The following is a 21,967-nucleotide window of genomic DNA, read 5'->3' as shown; positions in this document are numbered from 1 at the left end:
CAGCGGTAGTAAAATAAAAAAAAGTAAAATAAAAAAAAATGAATATTAAAAAAAAAAAATTAAAGTTGGTGCTGCTGAACTACTAGGAGCAGCAGATTAGCACACCAGTCCCACTCCCCAACACTGCTAGACTAATAGCACTGGGCTCTTATAGTAGTAGTAGTAGTAGTAGTAGTAAAACAACAAAAAAATAAATAAAAGCAGTCCTTACAAGGACTACTGTTATTGCAGCAGTCAGCAGATGAGATCAGAAGCAGGACAGCTGCCCACTGCAGCTACATACAGAGCACTGCAGTAGAAGGTAGATTACTAGCCAGCAAAGCTACCTAAGCTAAAATGTCCCTCAAACCCCTGCAGACTTCTGTCCCTCCAATAACAGAGCAGTATCAAAACGATTACTAGCCAGCAAACTTTCAACTGTCCCTGAAATCACTAACAGGCAGCAGCTCTCTCCCTACACTATCTCTTCAGCACACACAGGCAGAGTGAAAAAACGCTGCAGGGCTTCGGTTTTTATAGGGAAGGGGAGTGGTCCAGGGGAGAGCTTCCTGATTGGCTGCCATGTACCTGCTGGTCTGGGGTGAGAGGGCAAAAAAAAGCGCCAACAATGGCGAACCCAAAATGGCGAACGTCGCGCGACGTTCGCGAACTTCCGGCGAGCGCGAACACCCGATGTTCGCGCGAACAAGTTCGCCGGCCAACAGTTCGCGACATCTCTACCCTTCAGGAAGGAAATCTAGAACCATCACATAACCGGTCTGGGTTCTCATGCACACACAGAACTCTTACTACAGTACCTTAACACTCATCTCTTTAGACAAACCAGTCTCATACTGTGGAAATATCCGAATGGTAACAGAATTGTTCTTTTTTCCTTGCCCCATTATAAGTTTTGGTTCCAAGGGTTCTTGGAAGTCATGCATCCACTCAACAGAGTGCGTGCGGTAAATCCGCTGTGAGCTATCACATCTCAGTTCATGGTCTGGGCTAAAAGAAGTGCTTGTCCTCAGTCCTCGGATACTGCGGTACCCTGCAGCTTTTGTCTCTGTTGGGGAGCTGTCAACAGAGCCAGGACATGACTTTCGAGAGGCTTTGTAAGGATGTTTGGGGAAATCAAGGCTGCTAGTACGGACACAGTATGCTTGCCTCTTCTCTGTAATCCGCAATAACTCAATCTGACGGCTGGGAAGTACAAAATCGCTGTCGTAAAGCTGCTGTGGCCGTTCATCTTCCTGAGGCAAAACTTTCGAGTCGTGAGTCTGCAGAACATCAGGCGTTCCATCTCTGAAGCTGCACAGGTTTCTCCTGCCACATTCCTGTCCTGAAGAATAGACTAGGTCCAGCTCTTTGGGGCTCTGCGCTCGGCTGGAATCATAGTCACTGTCAGTTGCCAGGAAGACTTCAGAGGAGCCCTCTTCATCTGACACACCATGTGAATCCAAAAGTACGGAAGACTGATTCTGGTGAAATTTTACATCCAATAGTAAATTGTCGGAATACGGAGCAGGAATGAGATCTGTGGAAGAAAAAGTGGACATGTTAGTGTAGGTAGAAATAAATGACCTACAATGCCTCAACAGCTGGAATGTGGGGAGCAGAACGTTAGGGTCATTAAAGCAGCAGCAGTTGTAGGCATGAGTGAAAGAAAGGTCATAAATGCAGTGGAAAAGGGGGATATTGGTACCTAGTAGCAGGTATAGTAGGAAGAGATGGTGCCTATAGTAACAGTGGGATAATAGTCTCTGGGAAGGGAGTGTGACTGTGGGATAACAGGTATAGTAGGGAGAGATGGTGCCTATAGTAACAGTGGGATAATGGTCTCTGGGAAGGGAGTGTGACTGTGGGATAGCAGGTATAGTAGGGAGAGATGGTGTCTATAGTAACAGTGGATAATAGTCTCTGGGAAGGGAGTGTGACTGTGGGATAGCAGGTATAGTAGGGAGCGATGGTGCCTATAGTAGCAGTGGGATAATAGTCTCTGGGAAGGGAGTGTGACTGTGGGATAGCAGGAATAGTAGGGAGAGATGGTGCCTATAGTAAAAATGGGGATAATAGTCTCTGGGAAGGGAGTGTGACTGTGGGATAGCAGGTATAGTAGGGAGAAATTGTGCCTATAGTAGCAGTGGGATAATAGTCTCTAGGAAGGGACTATGACTGTGGGATAGCAGGTATAGTAGGGAGAGATGGTGCCTATAGTAACAGTGGATAATAGTCTCTGGGAAGGGACTGTGACTATAGGATAGCAGGAATAGTAGGGAGAGATGGTGTCTATAGTAACAGTGGGATAATAGTCTCTGGGAAGGAACTGTAAATGTGGGATAGCAGGTATAATACGGAGAGATGGTGCCTATAGTAACAGTGGGATAATAGTCTCTGGGAAGGGAGTGTGACTGTGGGATAGCAGGAATAGTAGGGAGAGATGGTGTCTATAGTAACAGTGCAGCTGTAGGAAAGAAAGAATTTGATGAGAAATGCACCTCTGTTGAGTTTCCTGCTTCTTTCAGGAGAGGGAGTTGGTGATGGGAAATAGTCCAGATGTGATAATGTGGATGGGGGCTTCTCCTTTTGGAAACCATCTCCAGTCCCGTTGAGGAAACAAGTGAGGGGCACAGTACATGATGGCTGCTTGTATCTGGCATGTTGTAGTGCATCCATCATCCAGCGCATCTCTCTCCAGATCTCCTCCATTTGCTGCAAACATTTAGGAGAAAACAAGGATTTACTGGGGGCAGATGAAATGTTATAAGACACAGTATGTTGTGCAGTGCAGTTGTGGGTAACTCAGGTACACTGACCAACCAGCAAGCATAGAATATGATGGCACTTGCTGAGGACAATCAGTGTTGTACTGGGACACCAGTGGCCCACCAGAAAGCCTTAGACCAGAGGCCCACCAAAGTTTTTAGACCAGGGGTCCACCCTCAGTACTTCTTCTTCTCCTCACTCAACCTCTATTTCCGAGTCTCTTTTCTTTACAGACTATAATCTATTATTCCACCTATTTAGCCTCTTTGTTCTCATAGAAATAGAGAATGGCCATAGAATAGGCCAAAAGTTTAGCAGCATGAGGGCCCACTGACACGTGGCCCACCAGGAGTTTTCCTGGTATCCCGGTGGACCAGTCTGACACTGAGGACAATTATATATCACTTGTACTCACACCTCGAGGGGCTTTATCCTTATCTCAAGCATATTACAAATGTTTATTATTTTATTATTATTTTTATTATTTGACAGTTTACTCGATTTTTATTAGAAATTGTGTTATAATGTGTAACTTTAGAGCAGAGGGATAGATTGGCACCTCTAAAGAGCAGCAGCCACTGCCATGTATAAGGAGCAAGAAGGGCACCTGGGCCTCACAAGTGACAGTTTTAGAGACACAAGACCAATGTTATTTAAGTCCAGGGTTCAGTGGAGGCAGAGTTAGGGTTTCAAGCAAACCCCATTGTGATGTTGTTCCATCCATTCCTGTGATGTTAAATGTTCAGTTTAATATGAATTAGCAGCTTAGCACTGGGTGGAGTAATGAGAAAGGTTATGGACACAGGAAGGGGAAGTGAACGGGGAGGAGCAAACATTGTGGAGAGAGCAGCCAGGAATAAATATGACTTCTATCCAGCAGTCTGGCATCTCTGTGTGCATTCTTCCAGTTCCACAACACCCAGCACTGGCTTATCACAACTGGTGACAAGGATTCATATCATCTGCAGGTTTCACAGTGAAACAACTCACAATCCACAGTACTATCAGCATTCCAGCACACAGCATTCCAGCCTGCCTAAATTTACGGAACGCATTTTAGGACATCCTGCAGCGAAAAACATGTCCTTCCTGCGATGTCCTATGCCTTCGGAATGGCGCATGGATTGCTTTTACTGTCACTCATCATCCAAATCTGCAATCACACCTCCGTCCTCTACCCTCCCTTCTCAGCCGTCAGTCATACGAACTCCACCCTCAGCCCTCCATCTTTCTCCTTCATTCCTCTGCCTTACACCCTCAGTACTCTTCCTTCCGCCCTTGCTCACCACTTTAGAAACTTATGGATAAGACTGTCGGCTGAAAAGAGAGATCTGAGGGGGGAGTGCTGAGCAGCGAGGGCGGAGGGAAGAGGACTAAAAGGAAGAGGACTGAGGGCGGAGGGCAGAAGACGACTGAGGGTGGAGTTCGTATGACTGACTGCTGAGGAAGGGTAGAGAATGGAGGTGTGATTGCAGATTTGGACAATGAGTGACGGTAAAAGCAACCAATGCACCATTCCGAAGGCATAGGACATCGCATGAAGGACATGTATTTCGCTGCTGGATGTCCTAAAATGCGTTCCGTATAAATTTCCCTGTCTTGATGTGCACCAGTCCCAAGCAAACCAAGAAACACCCTGGAATAAGTGGCTAAAGCACTTTGAAATATTTCTCCAAGCCATGATCATTACTGACAATGCCAGAAAGAAAGCCATGTTATTACATTATGCAGGGGAGCAGGTATATGATATCTTTATAACTCTGCCTGGTACAGGAGGTGACAGTGACTATGATTTATGCAAAACAGCCCTAACAAACTACTTTTCTCCACACAAAAATCCAGTTTTTGAGACTTTTAGACAGTCAAAACAGTCACCAAATGAAAGCACTGACGAGTTTCATGTGAGATGAAGACATCTTGCTGTCTCGTGTGAATTTGCAGATGTGGACAAGGAAACTTGCATGCAGCTTATACAGGGGTGCACATGAACTAAACTGAAACGACAGGTACTCAGAGACCCCACTATGACTTTATCTAAATTACTAGAGATTGCCCGCATTAACGATGCTGCAGAGAATCAAGCTAAAATGATCTAGCTAAATGATAGTATTCTAGATCAGTCATTCTCTTTAGCTAATATCACACCAAAACAACATCTAGCCCATAAATCTGCTGCAACCTGCTATAATTGTGATGGACCTTATCCCCACTAGGAAAACTGCCCAGCAAAAGGGTTAATCTACCGTAACTGTGGAAAACATAATCATTTTGCAAAAGTAGGCAGATCAGCTTCAAAAAAAAAAACAATTACCTGTACCCGCTTTCCATCTCCGGGAAAGAGATTAAGCACTGTGACACCAGTGGGAGCTGAACATACAGGCAGCAGAAAGTTTTCCTTATGGCTCATCACATGCCTTGCCTATATGTGGTCAATTTACAGTAAGTCAGAGCTGACATTCAAAGACAATTCAATAACTGACTCTTTCTATGTAGTGGAAAGTGCTGCTGACACACCATGAGCTTTCCTGGCCATGCCACTGATCCACTCAACCTGCCCATGATCTGTCTAACCCTGTTATGCCCAAATTTTGCTTCTTTTTGGCAGCCCCACACCTTTTGATGAGTCCAAACACCCCGTTTGGACTGACCCATGACAAGACTCAAGTCTGATGTTGGCCCTGAGCTGAGCCCTGTGCCCAGAAGGAGGAGTAATTAGCTGGACAGGGGCATTTGACATGTGTACTGCACATTAATGGCTGCAATTTTGCCCACATTGTATTGATAAAGATGCTTTTCTGTTGAGCAGTAAAACCAATGAATTTCTATCAGTTATAGTGTAAATGAGGATTTTTTTTTCACATCCATCGTGTGGCGTACAGACTATTTCTTATGCTCAATCATAAAGGGGATCCTGTAAACCTCTCAGAAGGAACACAGGCAGACTTGTCGGCGGATTTATACCGAGAGAAATTGAAGGTTTCTTAAATACTACGTTCTCAGGGAATTCGACAAAAACAAATTCAAAATACTTTCGTTTCCAAGATTTTAGGGGAGAGGATGGAATTTCTGTTATCCAAGAGCTAAAATGCAAATTAGAGGAAAAAAAAAACCAATTCTGAAGATCCAGCTCCGCGGAGCACGGCCTGGTCAGACCAGACGACTCCTTAAATTGTCTCTCAACGAATGGGTGCACTTGCCAAAAAGCATGGTGCCACAATAAATACATGGCACAGCGGGGAGCAGTGTATTTGGGGTAGATACAGCATATCTGCCTCATTACAGACTCATTACGTCTCCTGCTTCCTCTGTGTTCTCTGGCAACCCAACGTCTGTATTAGTGGTGAAAGGTCTCCCAGCCTTTATCCTGTTGGCTGGGGCAGCCATACACAGTTATCAAACCACTTATTAAATCCCCACCCAAATATGCTGTGAGGGATAGAAAACTGGTCTGCTGCTGCCAGTAAGCTTAGGTTACTCATACACACTCGCTTTCCATTCAGTCTGGTGGTGCCGATTTAGTCCTGGTTGGTAGCAAAGCGGGCAATGTCCCTCACGTTCATGCCAAGTATTACTACTTATATTTATGGTAACCGTCTCTGTGCAGCACTGTTCCCAAATATACCCAATAATTTCCCTGTACCGCACAGGGGTCATTTATCCTAGAGTATTAGGGGCACACAATCATGCCCACGCTGGAAGCACTTGCATCTGGGGTCTTGCTGCACTGCATTACAAAAATGGAAATCATGCGAAAGTCGGGGAATAGATAGGGGGTGGGACTCCTACCTGCCACCTCACCCCTCATTGATACAGTGATGCCCTGAGGTGTAACTATAGAGGAAGACCTTGAAGTTGCTGGGGGCCACAGGGTCTGCTTCCTCTATAGCTTTAAAGCTTAACTAAAGAAGTAGCTAGAAATATTGTACATTATGTTTTGAGCTTCTGTACCAGCCCAAGGCAACCGCATTCCTTTAGCAGTAAAGATCTGTGTCTCCAAAGATGCCCCAGTAGCTCTCCATCTTCTTTTCTGCTGATTCACTGCACATGCTCTGTGCTGCTGTCACTTACTGAGCTTAGGGACCCACTCACAATATACAGTACACATAGAATAGAAATGTCACAATATAAGGCTGATTAGTAATTAATACAGATAATTACTACATGGCAGCACAGAAACCAGTGCAATTAGCATCAGAATTTAATAATCAGCAAACCTGTAGCATCAGCTTATATTACAGGGGAAGCTCATTTTCTGCTGGATAATTAGTGACGAGCCCTAAGCTTAGCTTCTCAACAGCTGCTCAGAGCCCACTGAGCATGTGAGTGTCACAGACACTTTCCAAGATGGTGATCCCCTGTGACAAGTTTGAAGTCCTGGATCATTGCTGCTATTGACAAGCTGAAACTTTAGGCTGGGGCAATAAGTTCACTATATAAAATATGGCATTTTTAGCCACATTCATGTTTAGGCTTTAATTCTCCTTTAAGAACCCCCCCATCTGCTCTCAGCTAATTTGCACACGTGGCTGGGGGGAAGGGAATGCAGGTAAGTGGGTGGGTTGGCAGGTGGAAGGTGGGCTTTGTAGTTGTGTTCCGACCTGGTACACCATTATAACCCCACTGGGGCTGCCATTGCACAGGGAACAGATGGACATATGATGAGCCATGTTGCAAAGTGTAAAATCTATAGTGGCTTGTGCCTGTTTTTTGCACTTTGCCCCCTGACCCTCCATCAGCATCAACATATCTGCAACAGGCTTTATTCACTCACATGGGCAAATTCTGCTCAGATCCAATAGTTTAGGGCACTTGAGATAAAACACAAATATTGAAGTTAGTTATTGTTAAATACTGGACTGGGGATGACTTTGCCTAAGGTTCTTCAAAGATACTAACACAACCCATTTCATTGGCTTTAAAGCCTTTAAATAACCTGACATGATGTTGTTGCACTTGGACCTGGAGCTCAGTTGCCAAGGCTTATACATGTTTAGTCTCCTAAGAGTGGGCTGTATGTATATAGAATTTTCTTGGGTCCCATAGGAATTGCCTGTCAGTGTGCAGCACACAGCAGTACTCTCTGGGTATAATTGGTTTGGGCAGGGTGGCCATGACAGTTTTAAATGCAAAATACCTGATGGATAGGTATGCACCGAATCCACATTTTGGATTCGGCCGAACCCCCGAATCCTTCACTAAAGATTCGGCCGAATACCGAACCGAATCTGAATTTGCATATGCAAATTAGGGGTGAGAAGGGGAAAACATGTTTTACTTCCTTGGTTTGTGACAAAAAGTCACACAATTTCCCTCCCCGACCCTAATTTGCATATGCAAATTCGGATTCAGTTCAGCTGGACAGAAGGATTCTGCTCAAAAAGGCCAAATCCCGAACCGAATCCTGGATTCAGTGCATCCCTACTGATGGACCTCCAAGTGATAATTCAAATTGGCAGCAGCAGTATCATTCCCACAGACTCAAATCTTGGGATAGGCAGTCTAGCCTGTATTTTCAGTTTCAGTATACCCTTCAGTTGCCAGCTTAGCAGTCTCAGAAACCCAGCGATTAAATATATATCTTTGCAAAAAAGACTGCACATTAAAGCAGAAATGACAACGCCAGACACATTTTCTTTTGGCAAAAGGTAAACTTGAACCCCTCTTGCCCTCCCCACACCAGGGCCCCTCTCTCCGTTCACACAATGGGATGTGAAAAAAAAACTATTATTTTGAGAAACTGATCTACATGGAATCATTTCATAGTTCTTATTTTGCCAAAATACATAATAAGCACCCAGCTGAGAGATGCTTTCAAGTACACAGCAGTATCCCATAGAGTGCCACAGTGGGGTCTCTGCCCACATTGAGACAGAATTTCAGACTTTCCTTTCTTCTTTTTAACACCTCATGACTCGTAGAATGTGTTGAAGGGCTGCCATGTGATAAACAGGAGATAGACTGTTAAGAGCAAAGCCTTCTTCCCACAATTGCTAAAAGCCAGTGCAGCTACATACAGTCTCATACAGTTCATAGTCTCTTTTTGTGCAGAGAGATCCTGATACTGGTCTGCACTGCTGGAAGTGATGCCTATAAGTAGAAGGCAAAATATACAGTATAGGGCTCATTTATTACACATGGGGGCACAGTGCAAAATGCAACATAGAGTTTTATAATTCCGTGTCAATGGAACATAATGCACCTGCACCCTACCTAGAGGTGCCAATCGGAATGGAGCGCTGCAACTGACCTTAAATGCTGCACTAAAGCCTACGCGAGAGGTGAGATATAGATACCTTCCTTCAGTGTCATGGGCCTGTGATCCAATTCCAAGAACTGGATTCCAACTGAACTGCCTGTGAGCCTTGCACCATTTTAAGGCACAGGGGACAGTTTGTATTGGCAATGGGTGCATGCCCAATGGGTACATAGTATTGGGCTCTAAAAGTCAGCAAAAAGAAAGGATTGTTTGTGGCTCTAAAAAGGCAATTAAGCCAGAACTCCAATTTCTTATTGGTAATTTGGTGCACGTCATTCGGTGTCCACTCCAACCGACTTCAAATATCCAAACAAATCAATGATATAAGTTAAAAAGCCTTAATTCGCTACTTTTTGGCTTTACGATCTGAACAGTTACAATGTTTCAAGCCAATTTTGTGGCTCTATCCCCCACAAAAGAGTAAAGAAATGCTGACTACAAAAATGTATTTTGTTCGAATGAGTGAAACTCCGACCCCTATGATTTAATAAATTAAACCAGCAAGCAAATTTAGCCATGGCTCAGCCAATAAACAAGTTGACCTGGGTGCATAACCCTCAGGTCCATCTCCTTCGGGCACAAATTACATGGCAAAGTTAAACATGTGACTCACCGGTATCAAATGGTGGCTCCGGTGCAGCGCCCCAAACCCGTAGCTTGGGGCGAAGGTGCAGAAAACTGTAGAAACTCGATTTTATTCCATGAATTAAAAGAACCTCGTCCTAGCGCGTTTCGTATCTAGAGATACGTAATCATAGGCACATTTACAAAACAAACAGTTACAAGAATTTAAACATCTCCAAAGGATGTGATGTGGGTTCAAGCCTTGTTCAGAATTTAATCCAATTGTTGCAAAATATCGTATGGAACAACTTCAGGGTAATATTTACAAAGTGAAAATCTTTGCAAATGGAATCGGGATATTAATACACCCGATGACATTTGCAAAGATTTTCACTTTGTAGATATTACCCTGAAGTTGTTCCATACGATATCTTGTTACAATAGGTAACCGTTTGTTTTGTAAATGTGCCTATGATTATGTATCTCTATACGAAACACGTTAGGATGAGGTTGTTTCAATTCATGGAATAAAATCTAGTTTTACCACATCGGTGTGCCTCAGGAGTGCGTTCTCATTTCTACAGTTGTCTAAAAGTCAGCACCCATACAATGATTCAGGTGCACTTCCCCAAACATTAATATTGCTTTAAAGTAGTGATGGGTAAATTTATTCGGCAGGCATGGACTTGCGGCGAATTTCCGGATTCCGCGGCAAATGTTTTCATGAAACTGCTACGAAAATTCGGCGTGGGAATATTTGCGGGGTCAAACAAAAGAATTGTCGCTTGTCAAAATTATCTCACGCTCATTGACTTTAATGCATTTGGACAAAAGAATTGCGAGTGTAAAAATTGTGCATAAAAATTGACGGGTCAGAATTATTTTGACGTCCATTGACTTCAATGCATTTGAACAAAAGAGTCGCGCGTATAAAAATTGTCACCCGCATCAAAATTGATGCGTGTCAGAATTATTTTGACGTCCAATGACTTCAACTTGCATTTTTCCGGAGTTTCTCGAATTTTCTCGGCCATCACTAAGGCCGAGTCATTTCATTGGGGGTGACACGTGCAGGAACATACACACTTAGGTAAAGTCACTCTAACCTGTCGCCCTATAGATTTTATTGCAGCACGTCCCCTGCCACTGGACACAGGTTGGACATCTCTATGGGGGGAATTCACAAAAGTGTCGGTAAAATAATTAACAAAATCATCAAATTTGTAAAATGTCTTGCGAACGGCAGATTCATAAAGGCAGATGTTACCGTCTCTGAATGTCTCGTAAGTCCATGAATTTTCTAAAATGCTTTATATCTTTTCGTCGGACAGACGACATTTTACGGCGCCTTTTCAAAAGACAATTTGACCGACATTTTCATTTTGGAGAGCCTAATGTGTTGGAAAACTTGTCGGCAAAACCAATGAGTTTACGAGCAATTCATAAAAATGTTGGGAAAAGTGGCGCCGAAAAAACCACGCCCACTTTTAAGACATTATTTCAAAAGTGTCGTACAAGTCGGAAAATTGGCAGGGAAATGCTCTGTGAATTTGTCGGCTGTTACTACGACACTTTGTACGACATTTAAAAGGCATTTTTTTTCGTTCCCGACACTTTCGTGAATTCCCTCCTTTGAGCTACTGACGTATGAGTATGGAGCCAAAATAAAGGAAGTTTATTTCCTCTTTAAACGTTAACCTACAGAGCAAATCAATTCTATTTCATATAGTTGGCAGCCTGTGCTCCTGTGTCTAATTAAAGTGCCTGATAATAATGTGCTGATTAAGAATTAGCCTCAGTTCAGTTCCAGGCTGGATTCCTGCCAGGCTGTACTAAATGAACCCAGTGCAATGTATCGCAGACACCAAGGCTAGCATTTGCTGGAGTTATGCAAATGACCACAGTCTGAAAGCAATTGACTGGCATGTTTACATCTCTCCCCATGTTTAGACAAGTGCCACGTTTCCCATGCCATTAAGCATGTACCAGTCAAGGCGTTTTTTTCAGCTGAGCCACTGACAGCTCCGCTTTCCGGGACACCACCTTGATCTCGACTAATTGAAATCCGTGCTCTTGTGTAAATATGTATGTCTGTGTGATTTGCAATATCCGGTTAAGTACTGTAGATACATTCTGAACAAGCTTCCTACTGTCTATCTGCTAGCAGGTAAACAAGGCACTTAGGGAGGGTGGATAATTAAACAGCAGATGATGTAACATTTTGGGAGAGAACATGAGGGTTTTTAATGTGTGTAACTGGATAATATGATAACCTTGCACCACGTTTGTTATCATTGATTAAAGATACAAGTATCCCTAATATATTCTTGCTTATCATGCTTGGAATATAGGGGATTATATGCTGTGCAATAAATGTATGGTATCTCTCTGGAAAGCCAATAGCAAAATTCAGGGCTTAGTGAGGACCTAGTGAGGAACGCATTGGCACATTGTTGTGGTCCTCTCCTGACTGCATTGGCATCCATTATTACATGATCGTTGGCCCAAGGGCCAAATGATCTGATCAGCCCTGATGACCTAGTATATAAGTGGACATATGGGGCAATGATCTGCTCATTTGGTGACCTCACTAAACAAGTGTTTTTTTTTGGGGTTATTGTCAGCTTAAGACAAAAAGGGTTCATTTACACAGAACTTAAGTGTAAGAGCACAGGGCCATGTTGCCCTGTTCCTGCTGGTGCTCTCTAACTTGCATGCCTGAATGACTCTCGAATTAAGAGATGGGTATAGGCCTATGTGCATCCCCACCCCTCATGAATACATCACTGGCAAATGCAGACAGTGTTGTATTCATTGGGGGAATGCAGGTCTCAGGTCTTTTGGAGGGCAGTACTGTGTAAGGTGCAGAAAATATAGTAGATTGCACACATTTTTGCACCCTGTCCTGTGCTCAATAAATTACCCCTATAGATTTGGTAGGAAATATGGAGTAAAGAGAAACAAAATATGAAACAAGACAAGGCAGAATCATAAACAGGATCCTTAAAGGGGCAAAAATCTTATCCCCAATGAAAGGTTTGGGCTAATAGGGCCTGTACGGTAACAGTAGTCTTTTTTAAAATTGTCCCTCACCAGCGCTAGGCCACCCATACTGGGAGGGAGCTCCCGGGAATGAGCTGCCATGTTGGTGCATTCGCATGCACATAATGAGCGAGTGCCGTGACTTGTTCATTATGCTCCTGCGCGTGACATCAGAAGAGCATTTGCATGTGCACTCTGACTGCCAGCTGGATCATAAACCTTATAACTCCTCATTGTCTTATATCAGACTGCAATCCAATACATGGCTAGTGGGCGGAACTGTTTTAAAGAGAGAGACACCCATTTCATGTAATTGAGGAGAAGTAAGCAGTTGGACAGTCCAATGTTAAATGAAATTATTTTGAAAATGTGGCGCCTGCCTACCTACCTGGATATAGTCCTGAATTTGCTGATGCCGCTGCTTTGCTGTAGTGAGCTCTGAGTCTGAGAAGGCTTCCCTTAGACTTTGCTGAGAAAGAAGGGACTCCAGTTCCAGTAAGGCTGACACTTGGCAGTACTGGCTAATGAACTCCCGGTCATAAGTGAAAAAATTAACTGGAAGAGAGGATATATATATGAACACCATATAATGGCATGTAATCAACACCATGGCATAAAGCTGTTCTAATGATTTAGTTAAATGCAGTGACTTTTTGAGCTATCTAAGCCAAAAATCTAGATACAACTTGCTCCACCACACATGACGCAGAATGGTACTTACCAAGCTCAAAGATCTGCAGAGGCAGTGTAAGGAAGCCAGAGTATAGGGTGTAAGGGTTATTTTGACCAGGAGCCGTACAAACATCATCGGATGGAGGCAGCAACAGAAGGAAGGAGACCTGACCTCCAAATTCCAGGACTTCTTGACTGTATAGACGGAAGTCTTTAGCCTAAAAAACAGACATTAAAATAGACTGAATGAATAACAACCTAGGCACTATTTTATATATTTACTAGATATATGCCCTTAATGATTTCCAACAACACATGTGCAGCTGCTCCAGCTATAATAAAGCAAGCCTATAGTTGGCCAAAGTTTTGAAGGCATAAACACACAGGTTTGGGCGGCTGGTAGTCTGCAAGTGCTACCAACAGCCAATCACAGCCCGTAAAACTTTTTTCATGCTTGTGTGGCTCCCCAACACTTTTTGCATTAGGGTTAAACATGTCGGGGATAAGAATTTTGAGCATCAAGGACCAGCGAGTAAAGATAACAGTGTGGGACAGTCCTGGACTGGCAATCTGCAGACTGTATGTTTGGACCTTGAAATGCCAGGGCCTGTTTTAAATCTGGACCTTCTATGGGGAGCCCAGAGCAGTGGCTGGAGTATTAACCAGTCTTGGTGTTATTTAGAGGGAAAGCCTACTTGGTCTCCTAGATGAAACCCCAACTTGAGGATCACCTATGATGAGATTTAATTTGGCATTACACTCTCACTGTAGTAGACATTCTAGGAGCTATGGCTAAAAGGTTGATAACATCAATGGTTTAATATATTGGTAACCTTGTTATTATTTAAGGAGCCAAATTCTGGATCTCAAAAGGGAGGGTTTAAACAAAAACAGTTTTCAAAACCAATACATTGTTTCCCAATTATTGTGCTAGCTCTGCCTATGTTGAGTGCTCCTTACTGAAGAAAGTTAGGAGAGGACTAGGTCAATCCAGTGTAGACCAAGCCTTATACCCAACATGAATGATAAAACCCTAGCTTTGGCTAGTGTCCTCAATGCACCCCTGAAATGCTGTTGTTTTGTGAATATAGAACAGTTCAAGGCAAGATCGAGGTCTAGGATTTAAAGCACAGATTTTCACAATTATGGATAATTATATAAGAGGAAATGCCTTTTGGATCTGTTAAGAAACAAAATATTTTTTATTGTAAAAAAAAAAAAAAGACAAATTAAAACTTCTTTTTAACAAGACAGCTAATAAAAAACGAAAAGCATAATTGAAGCAATATCCCAAAAAAAAAATGTTCAACATATTTCTAAAATGACAGAACCCAGAAATATAATTTATTAATAATTAAAAGAACTGGTACTTGTCATTGTGCTGTTAAAAGATTTTCATCTTGCTAATAGCTCAGCGGCAAAATGTATTACAGCCTTGTTATATTTACTGTACGTAACTAAGCAATTCTATTAACAGGAAAAGTTTCACATACTATGTAGCATTAGCCCCACCAGAACTGGGTATGTGTTGTCCCCTTTGGGGGAAATAAAAGTTTTGCTGTTTACTAATGTAGTATACTAGTTGAAAGGGTTGCATATAATTAAGAGGCCTTTTATTGGCAGGGAGCAAGATGCAAGAACCTGTGCAACAGCTTGACTGCTCATTTGCTGCTGGGAATACGATGGTGACCCACCAGACATCCTACTTGGACCCTGGCCATTATTTGCTTGACTGTGCGACTCTATTAGCATCAGCTCCATGATCATGTAACCTATTGTCTCCTTCCTTAAAGCCACCAACATGCAGGTAAAGCCATTGCTTTGCAATATTATTATTAATATGCTGCAAGGCCTGTATGGCACCAGCCAAATTACAACCCAGTTGGAGCAATGTTTTGCAGCTGGGGTAAGAAGAGGTTTTCCTTTACCTCATGATGGGGAATGTTGACTTGGTTCATTAGTTCCTTCACAGCCATTCTCAGTTCTTCAAGCAATAGGTTTTGGCAGCTCTCTGTGTCCTGCTCATTTGCAATGGAATCCTCAACACTGGCCAGGGTCTGCAGCCATTCCCATTCCTCTCTGTAAATAAGAAAACAGAATAGTGTGGAGAGTGGATAACGACTCTTAGAATACGGTATCAGCCATGAAAGAGGCAAATATAGCCTTAAATTGAGTATACATTGGAAATAATGTAGATAGAATGAAGCTCATGAGATAAATAAGATGCCAGAGACTTCTGGAGACTTCTGGAGAATGGGCTTTAGGCTGCGGCCATGATGAAGACCTTAAAGGAGATAAATAAAAAAACTAATTTTGCAGTATGTATACTAAATGGTGGTGGTTTCACTTTTGGCCAACAATTAATATTGTCTTTAAAAAAAGCCCCTTTATTGGAGCTTCCTATAGATGCTCTCTGGTCCTTGTCTGAGTTTCAAATGAAGGGTGGGTGTGTATTAATGGTACCTGTCAGAATACAGTAGGAGGGGGACAGCCAATCACAGCCCTGCAGTCACACAAGCAAAGACAGGTTTCAGTTCCCTATCAGGTCCTGCTAGTTGCTGTTTGGTTCCTATCCTAAGTGCCATCAGCTCCTCTGCACAGCCTGGGAAAGGAGGCAACAGGAAGTGGAACAGATGGGAGGGACAAGTAGATTTTATGCAGAAATTTACAATAAAGTAACCAGAAACAACTTTTTCAAGTACATTCCTTTTATATCTAAATAAGTAAAATGCACTGGTACATTCTTGTTTTTTACATAAAATATCTCCTTTAATTATTTTTTTCATCCTTCATATAATAACATGTCAAATCAATGGAAAAAAAACAAATCGCAAATGTCACAGTTTATCTTGGCCACTTGGGTTTGTCCTGTGCCAATCCAAAGCCGTTGGTGATGGTTTTAAGGGCCCCCATATTCCAGTACAATTAAGTGGTTTAGAACTGGAAAGCAGTCCATGTTTGTTTATAAAATAAACCATCTGCTCCTTGGATCAAAAGAAAACCACTGCTCTGAGACACTATAATAGTGTTTTTTGAAGTCATCCTTTCCATCAAAATAGGCATTGTGATATATTATACTGTGACGCTATTTGTCCATAGATAGAGAATTGGCTGGAGGATTAAGGAGTTATGGTCACATTGTATAAGTACATTAGGAGCCCATACCTTGAACTCCTGCACATCTTTCCCTATGATATGAGGGCATCCACTGAGAACAGAATTTTTTTTCACAGTGAAAGCTATGAAGTTTCTTTCCTTGAGATGGCTGTATTGGCAGATTCACTAGGTAGCTTCAAGGAAGGTTTTAATGTAAGGTTTTTAGTGATTGAGAAGAATCAAGTCTACTGATATGGGCCTTTAAAGGAATAGTTCAGTGTGAAAATAAAAACTGGGTAAATAGATAGGCTGTGCAAAATAAAAAATGTTTCTAATATAGTTGGTTAGCCAAAAATGTAATATATAAAGGCTGGAGTGAACAGATCTCTAATAAAACAGCCAGAATCCAACTTCCTGCTTTTCAGCTCTCTAACTCTGAGTTAGTCAGCGACTTGAAGGGGGGCCACATGGGACATAACTGTTCAGTGAGTTTGGAATTGACCCTCAGCATTCAGCTCAGATTCAAAAGCAACAGATATGACCCATGTGCCCCCCCCTCAAGTCTCTGATTGGTTACTGCCTGGTAACCAGGGTAACCAGTCAGTGTAAACCAAGAGAGCTGAAAAGCAGGAAGTAGTGTTCAGACTGACATGTTATACATCAAATCACTCCAGCCTTTATACATTACATTTTTTGGCTAACTAACTATATTAGAAACATGTTTTATTTTGCACAGCCTATCTATTTACCCAATTTTTATTTTTACACTGAACAATTCCTTTAAGGGCTAGGAGGTAATTTTTTTTCCTTTGAATCAACATGAAATTATGTAGGATTTATGTCAGCAAAAGTTGATGGACCATTTAAAGTCACAGCTATGATAAAACTATAAAATGGGGCCTGACCCAAAAAAAGTGTGACTACTTAAATTACAATTCAATATAGTTACATGGAGTTTGTCATTTTACTAAGCACGTTTTCTGGTCAAGGGGTCCCAGGGGCAAGGGGCACCTGTAGGCCCATTGCAAATATTCCCTTTGCTCTACACTAAAAGAGTCCCTGTATTCGGATGCTCCATCCTGTAGGTGCTACAACTCCAGGTCCAATGCTAACTGACACTTGCATGACCTTGCACGAGACTTCACTGTATCTCTGTCTGTAATCCACCAAGCTTTAAATCCAGAAGGCCCTCTATACTAAAACTGAAAATGGGAAGTTCTCTGCTTAAAGTGGACCTGTCACACAAAAATCTATATAATAAAAGTCCTTTTAAATTGAACATGAAATCCAATTTCTATTTTTTATTAAAGCATTCATAGCTGTTGTAAGCTCATTTAAAAATCTCAGCTGTCAATCAAATATTGTCTGCCCCTCCTCTGTGCCCTGGACATAGAGGCGGTACAGACAATTACTTTTACTTTCCATTCAGCACTTCCTAGATGTCACTGCTCTCCCTACATTCCCCCGTTCTCTTTACCATTTAATTGTGTAGCCAGTGCATGGGGATGGACATCGGGTCCCCCATTCTGGTTCACAAACAAGATTCTGAGATGATGCAAAGCTTGCCTTAAAAATAGTGTTCACAAAATAGCTGCTGCCTGCTTGTTATAATTTTGAATTCCCAGAATGAAGGAAACAAGATTCAAATGATGTATATAGTGTAATTAAAGTTCATTTTGCTTGACTAATGTGATAAAATAGGATTTTGAATATTTTTTTTGGGTGATGGGTCCCCTTTAAAAGGCTCAGATAAGACTCTACACACCATGAGATCCACATGGATAAGTGTGTTTGCCTCTCCCGCTGCTCAAAACCATGAGCCGACAAAAAAAAAAAGCTCAGACATTGCAGAATGAATGGCGCCTCAGGAGCTGTTAAGGGACTTCGGGGATTGACTGGGTTAAATCCCCAGATACAGACAGATGAGAAAAAATTGTAGCCTCAGTTCTCATGGCTTAACCCCGTGCACATGGATTAGTGACTATCGGGAAAAGCAGCGACAGGTGATACTACAAGCAGATATTTCAATTCTGCCCATCCAGGCAACTGATGATGGTGGGATTAAAATCTTGAAACATGAGTTAATTTCAAATGTGCAATGTGTGCACGTGTACTATGCTCTACATGGTGGTGGACGGGGGGAAGGTGAAAGCTAGCTGCAGACCTAAATACAGCCAACTGGTGGGGTATGTACCTTAGCAAATGACTTTGGCTCAGCGATGGAAAACTGAGCGCAGCGAGATGTGTAGAATAGGATATCTCCAACAGAGTTGCTACCCATGATTCTTTCATACATCAGAAGGTGTAGGATGCATGATACACACAAGCCCCCAGCCATCCTGAGGAACAGTATGCCTGAAATGTATATCCACAAGCACCATATCATGCCAAATATGCTATGGCCGGAAAGTGCTTTCTGTATGAACTGGTCATTATGAAGTGATTATAATATCTTGATCTGAGAAAAGGAGGTCTAATCCTAAGGATCAGGAATGGTCCAACAGTAAAAAATGTATTCATATAAACAAAAGTAGATTACAAATAAGTCAAGGGCCTCCAAAGACCAGGCCTAATGCTTTGACTAGAAAACAAGCCCCATTTTATTCCTGCCCAAAGGAACAGAAACCCTATCACCATGTTATGCACATCAGGCTGTCCACGGTCTTTCCTCTCCATGGTGTCAGTGGCACTGCACATGCTCACTGGCTTCAAATTCTGCCCAAGGATGTCACCAGCAGCGGAAGGGGAATCTTTTATTAGATGTAGAGTTTCAGGTGGACAATTGTAGAGGCACGAGTCAACTGCCATAAGATTCCTGTACCTCCAGGTTGGTACAGCTTTTCCATACATAAAGTGCACCTACAATACTCTTGCGAGGAGTTTCAGCTAAGGAGACCATAATGCTCATTTAAACAAAAAGGCCAATCTAACCATGGTGAGGTGAAATAAATAAAAGAACCACTGTTCTGTCAAAGAGCAATAGGTATAAGCAATACATATTATTTTTAATACTGGCATATTTTACAGATGACGTGGTTTACTTGATCATGCCACAGCCACATTTTTAATGAAAATTACCAATTTTAGAGAAAACGACCAATTGCTTAGTCATTCCTAAGCCATTGTGATGGGCTAAATCATCACTCCTGATATCTGTCTTCTGTCCATCTCATCTGTCATTTACCGTCTAGGTCTGAAAGTCTGAAACAATCTAAAGAAGAGATCTTTTGGAATACCTTTCAGAAACAAAACAAGTCACATAAGGGATTTTCTTTTTTCCCAAGGAAGGAAAGTCTACAGGGAATTAGGGAATTACTCCTCCTTAAGGTTCATTACCCTTAGAATTTATGTTTCAACAGATGTTTCCAGAAAGCAGCAAGGTTCTCTTCCTCATCCGTGCTAAGCCTTGAGTCGAGCCTGTTTGTGCAGCCAGCAAATGATCCTTTTACACTGGCTTCATTTCATGGACTTCACATTACTATTTCAAACAGTGTTCCCACAGGATTTCTCTGAGTCTGGAGGCAGGGACCCCTGTTTAATAGGATCAATCTAAAGCCCACAGGTTCTAAGGGTGATTCCCTAACAGACAGAGCTCTTTGCATATTTCTAACCAGGCTACTGATAAAACTACTTGTGTTCCTCTGACCCCTGGGTCACAGAACTGGCCAGAGAGCATACAGGCAGAAGGCCAATGACGTTCTTTCTTTTTTTGCCTTGCCAATAACAGAGAGATCCCCAATGTTATTAGATGCTAAGGAGCTTTTTGGAACATAGTCACTCACTAGTCGCCCAAAGAATGGTGTGAAGAACCTTAAAACGTAATCACAATTTTTTACTTTCGTTTCAATGAGCAGATAAATATTTTTGATTGGTTAGATAATGAGCAGTACTTTCAAGCTTTGAAGCATATATAAGATTTCATATGATATCATAATGGTATAGGCCGAAGAAGTCACCCAAATCTTACAATAAAACGTCTTGCCATCAGTCACCTGCATGGGGATAGAGCCTGATAATCTTCAACAGAAACTATGATGCTATGGAGCAGCCGGTGTTCTACCATAGAGATCAGTCAGCATTAAAATATACTGTATATGAATTATAAGTGTATATAAGGGTTATGCAGCCTAGTTCTTTTTCCAGCTTGGATCAGCTTGGGTGGTTCCTGCGTCACATTAAATACATGACACATATGGGTATATAGCATTTGTTCTGTTGAATTTGTTGCAACAAAACCTCACCTTGACACACTGGAATTTGATCGAATCTTCGAATGGCAAAGAATGTTTGGCAACCTCTCAGGTACGAGGACCCGAATCTGATCCACTGCACTGCTGAGCTTGAGATACCCCAAGTATAGACCTGGGGACAGGGCCTGGCTGCTTCTTCTGTTATATTCCATTTTTTCCTAATATTTGCAGAAAAGAAAAACAAATTGATCTACAAATCTTCAATTACTGGAACACATGATACAATAATTTCAGGCAGCAATATGGCTGTATCACATCGCTGTGAAGTTAATGGGTAGTGAAAGAGGAGTATTTGGTGGCTTTGTTTAGCAGACCACTTCTAATAAGTGCACCTTTTGCTACTGAACAATGTCATCAATGGTCAACTGAACGGTAAGATGACCCGGAAACATAACCAGACAAACTTCAACAGAATGACCACTGAGTTTAGAGAGCATTAAAATATCTAGGAATTATAGAAATTACAGTATAATGAAAGAAAGGAAAGAGACCACTTCCTTATGCACATACTGTAAGTCACTAGAACATTTCCAAGAAATTATTCTCCCCCCAAACAAGACAGTAGTATTCTGTGACAATTTGCAATTGGTCAACATTTTCTAATCTTTTTGTGCTGTGTGTTTTTTAGCTATTTGCCTTTCTCCAGCCTGAAATATAAAATGATTTCTGGCCGGCAGGGTCAGCGACACATCAATCTTTAGGTAAGATTTGTATTGCTATCGATATCTTTTATCACTTTCCTATAAATTTTCCAGTCTGTCATTCAAAGCAGTGTCTGGTTGCTAGAGTGAGGCTCTAGTAATCAGATAACAGTTTCAATTCCACACTGGAAAGTTGCAGAACAAAAATATAAATAATGTAGAATCCACAAAGACCAGTTGCGAATTGCCTTAGCCATGTCTGCATAATATTATAATTTGGGAGAACATGGAAAGCAGAGTAGAAAGTAGAGAAAGTAGGTGCAGATACTATATAAAGCAGCATGGGAAGGAGATGGAAGAGAAAGAAGAGCAAAATGGATGCAGTGGAATATGAAACAGATTAGAAAACCGATGAAAGTGAAAAGCCATGGAAGAAAGAATATGGAGCCAGAGCAGGAGGAAATCAGAATGTAGCCAAAGGAAAATAGAAGCCTGAGCTGAACCATAGAAAGGGCAAAGGTGAGTAATATGCAGAGGAAATGAAAAGAAAGAAGAGTAGGCTGCAGAGCGCAGAGGAATGCGGTGCAGCCAGCCAGATTAGAGCAGGTGCTAGAAGGCACAAGGAAGCCGAGATGTAAATTAAAGAACAATCTGACCCCTGCGGGGCAACTGAAGGAAAGATATATGGCTTTAGTCACAGC

At 42.1% G+C, this 21,967-nt stretch overlaps 1 protein-coding gene across 6 annotated transcripts in view; it reads right to left on the bottom strand.

The window, feature by feature from the left end:
• Positions 1–21,967, bottom strand: part of ankfn1l.S (ankyrin repeat and fibronectin type III domain containing 1 like S homeolog) — a 178,975-nt gene that overhangs the window by 7,605 nt on the left and 149,403 nt on the right. For 5 of the 6 annotated variants that reach the window (XM_041577990.1, XM_041577992.1, XM_018239220.2 and 2 more), the window contains 6 exons: positions 20,617–20,783; positions 15,208–15,358; positions 13,329–13,497; positions 12,996–13,162; positions 2,478–2,691; positions 798–1,516 (listed from right to left, as the gene is read on the bottom strand). In XM_041577990.1, the coding sequence (XP_041433924.1) occupies positions 798–1,516; positions 2,478–2,691; positions 12,996–13,162; positions 13,329–13,497; positions 15,208–15,358; positions 20,617–20,783 (1,587 nt within the window). Of the gene's footprint in view, positions 1–720; positions 1,517–2,477; positions 2,692–12,995; positions 13,163–13,328; positions 13,498–15,207; positions 15,359–20,616; positions 20,784–21,967 lie in introns of all 6 variants that reach the window. The other variant, XR_005964506.1, reaches the window with a different exon arrangement.

This window comes from Xenopus laevis, chromosome 9_10S (assembly GCF_017654675.1).
Source record: "Xenopus laevis strain J_2021 chromosome 9_10S, Xenopus_laevis_v10.1, whole genome shotgun sequence".
Classification (NCBI taxonomy): domain Eukaryota; kingdom Metazoa; phylum Chordata; class Amphibia; order Anura; family Pipidae; genus Xenopus; species Xenopus laevis.
Note: the sequence above shows the minus strand (reverse complement) of the source record. Positions and strands in the feature narration are given on the sequence as shown.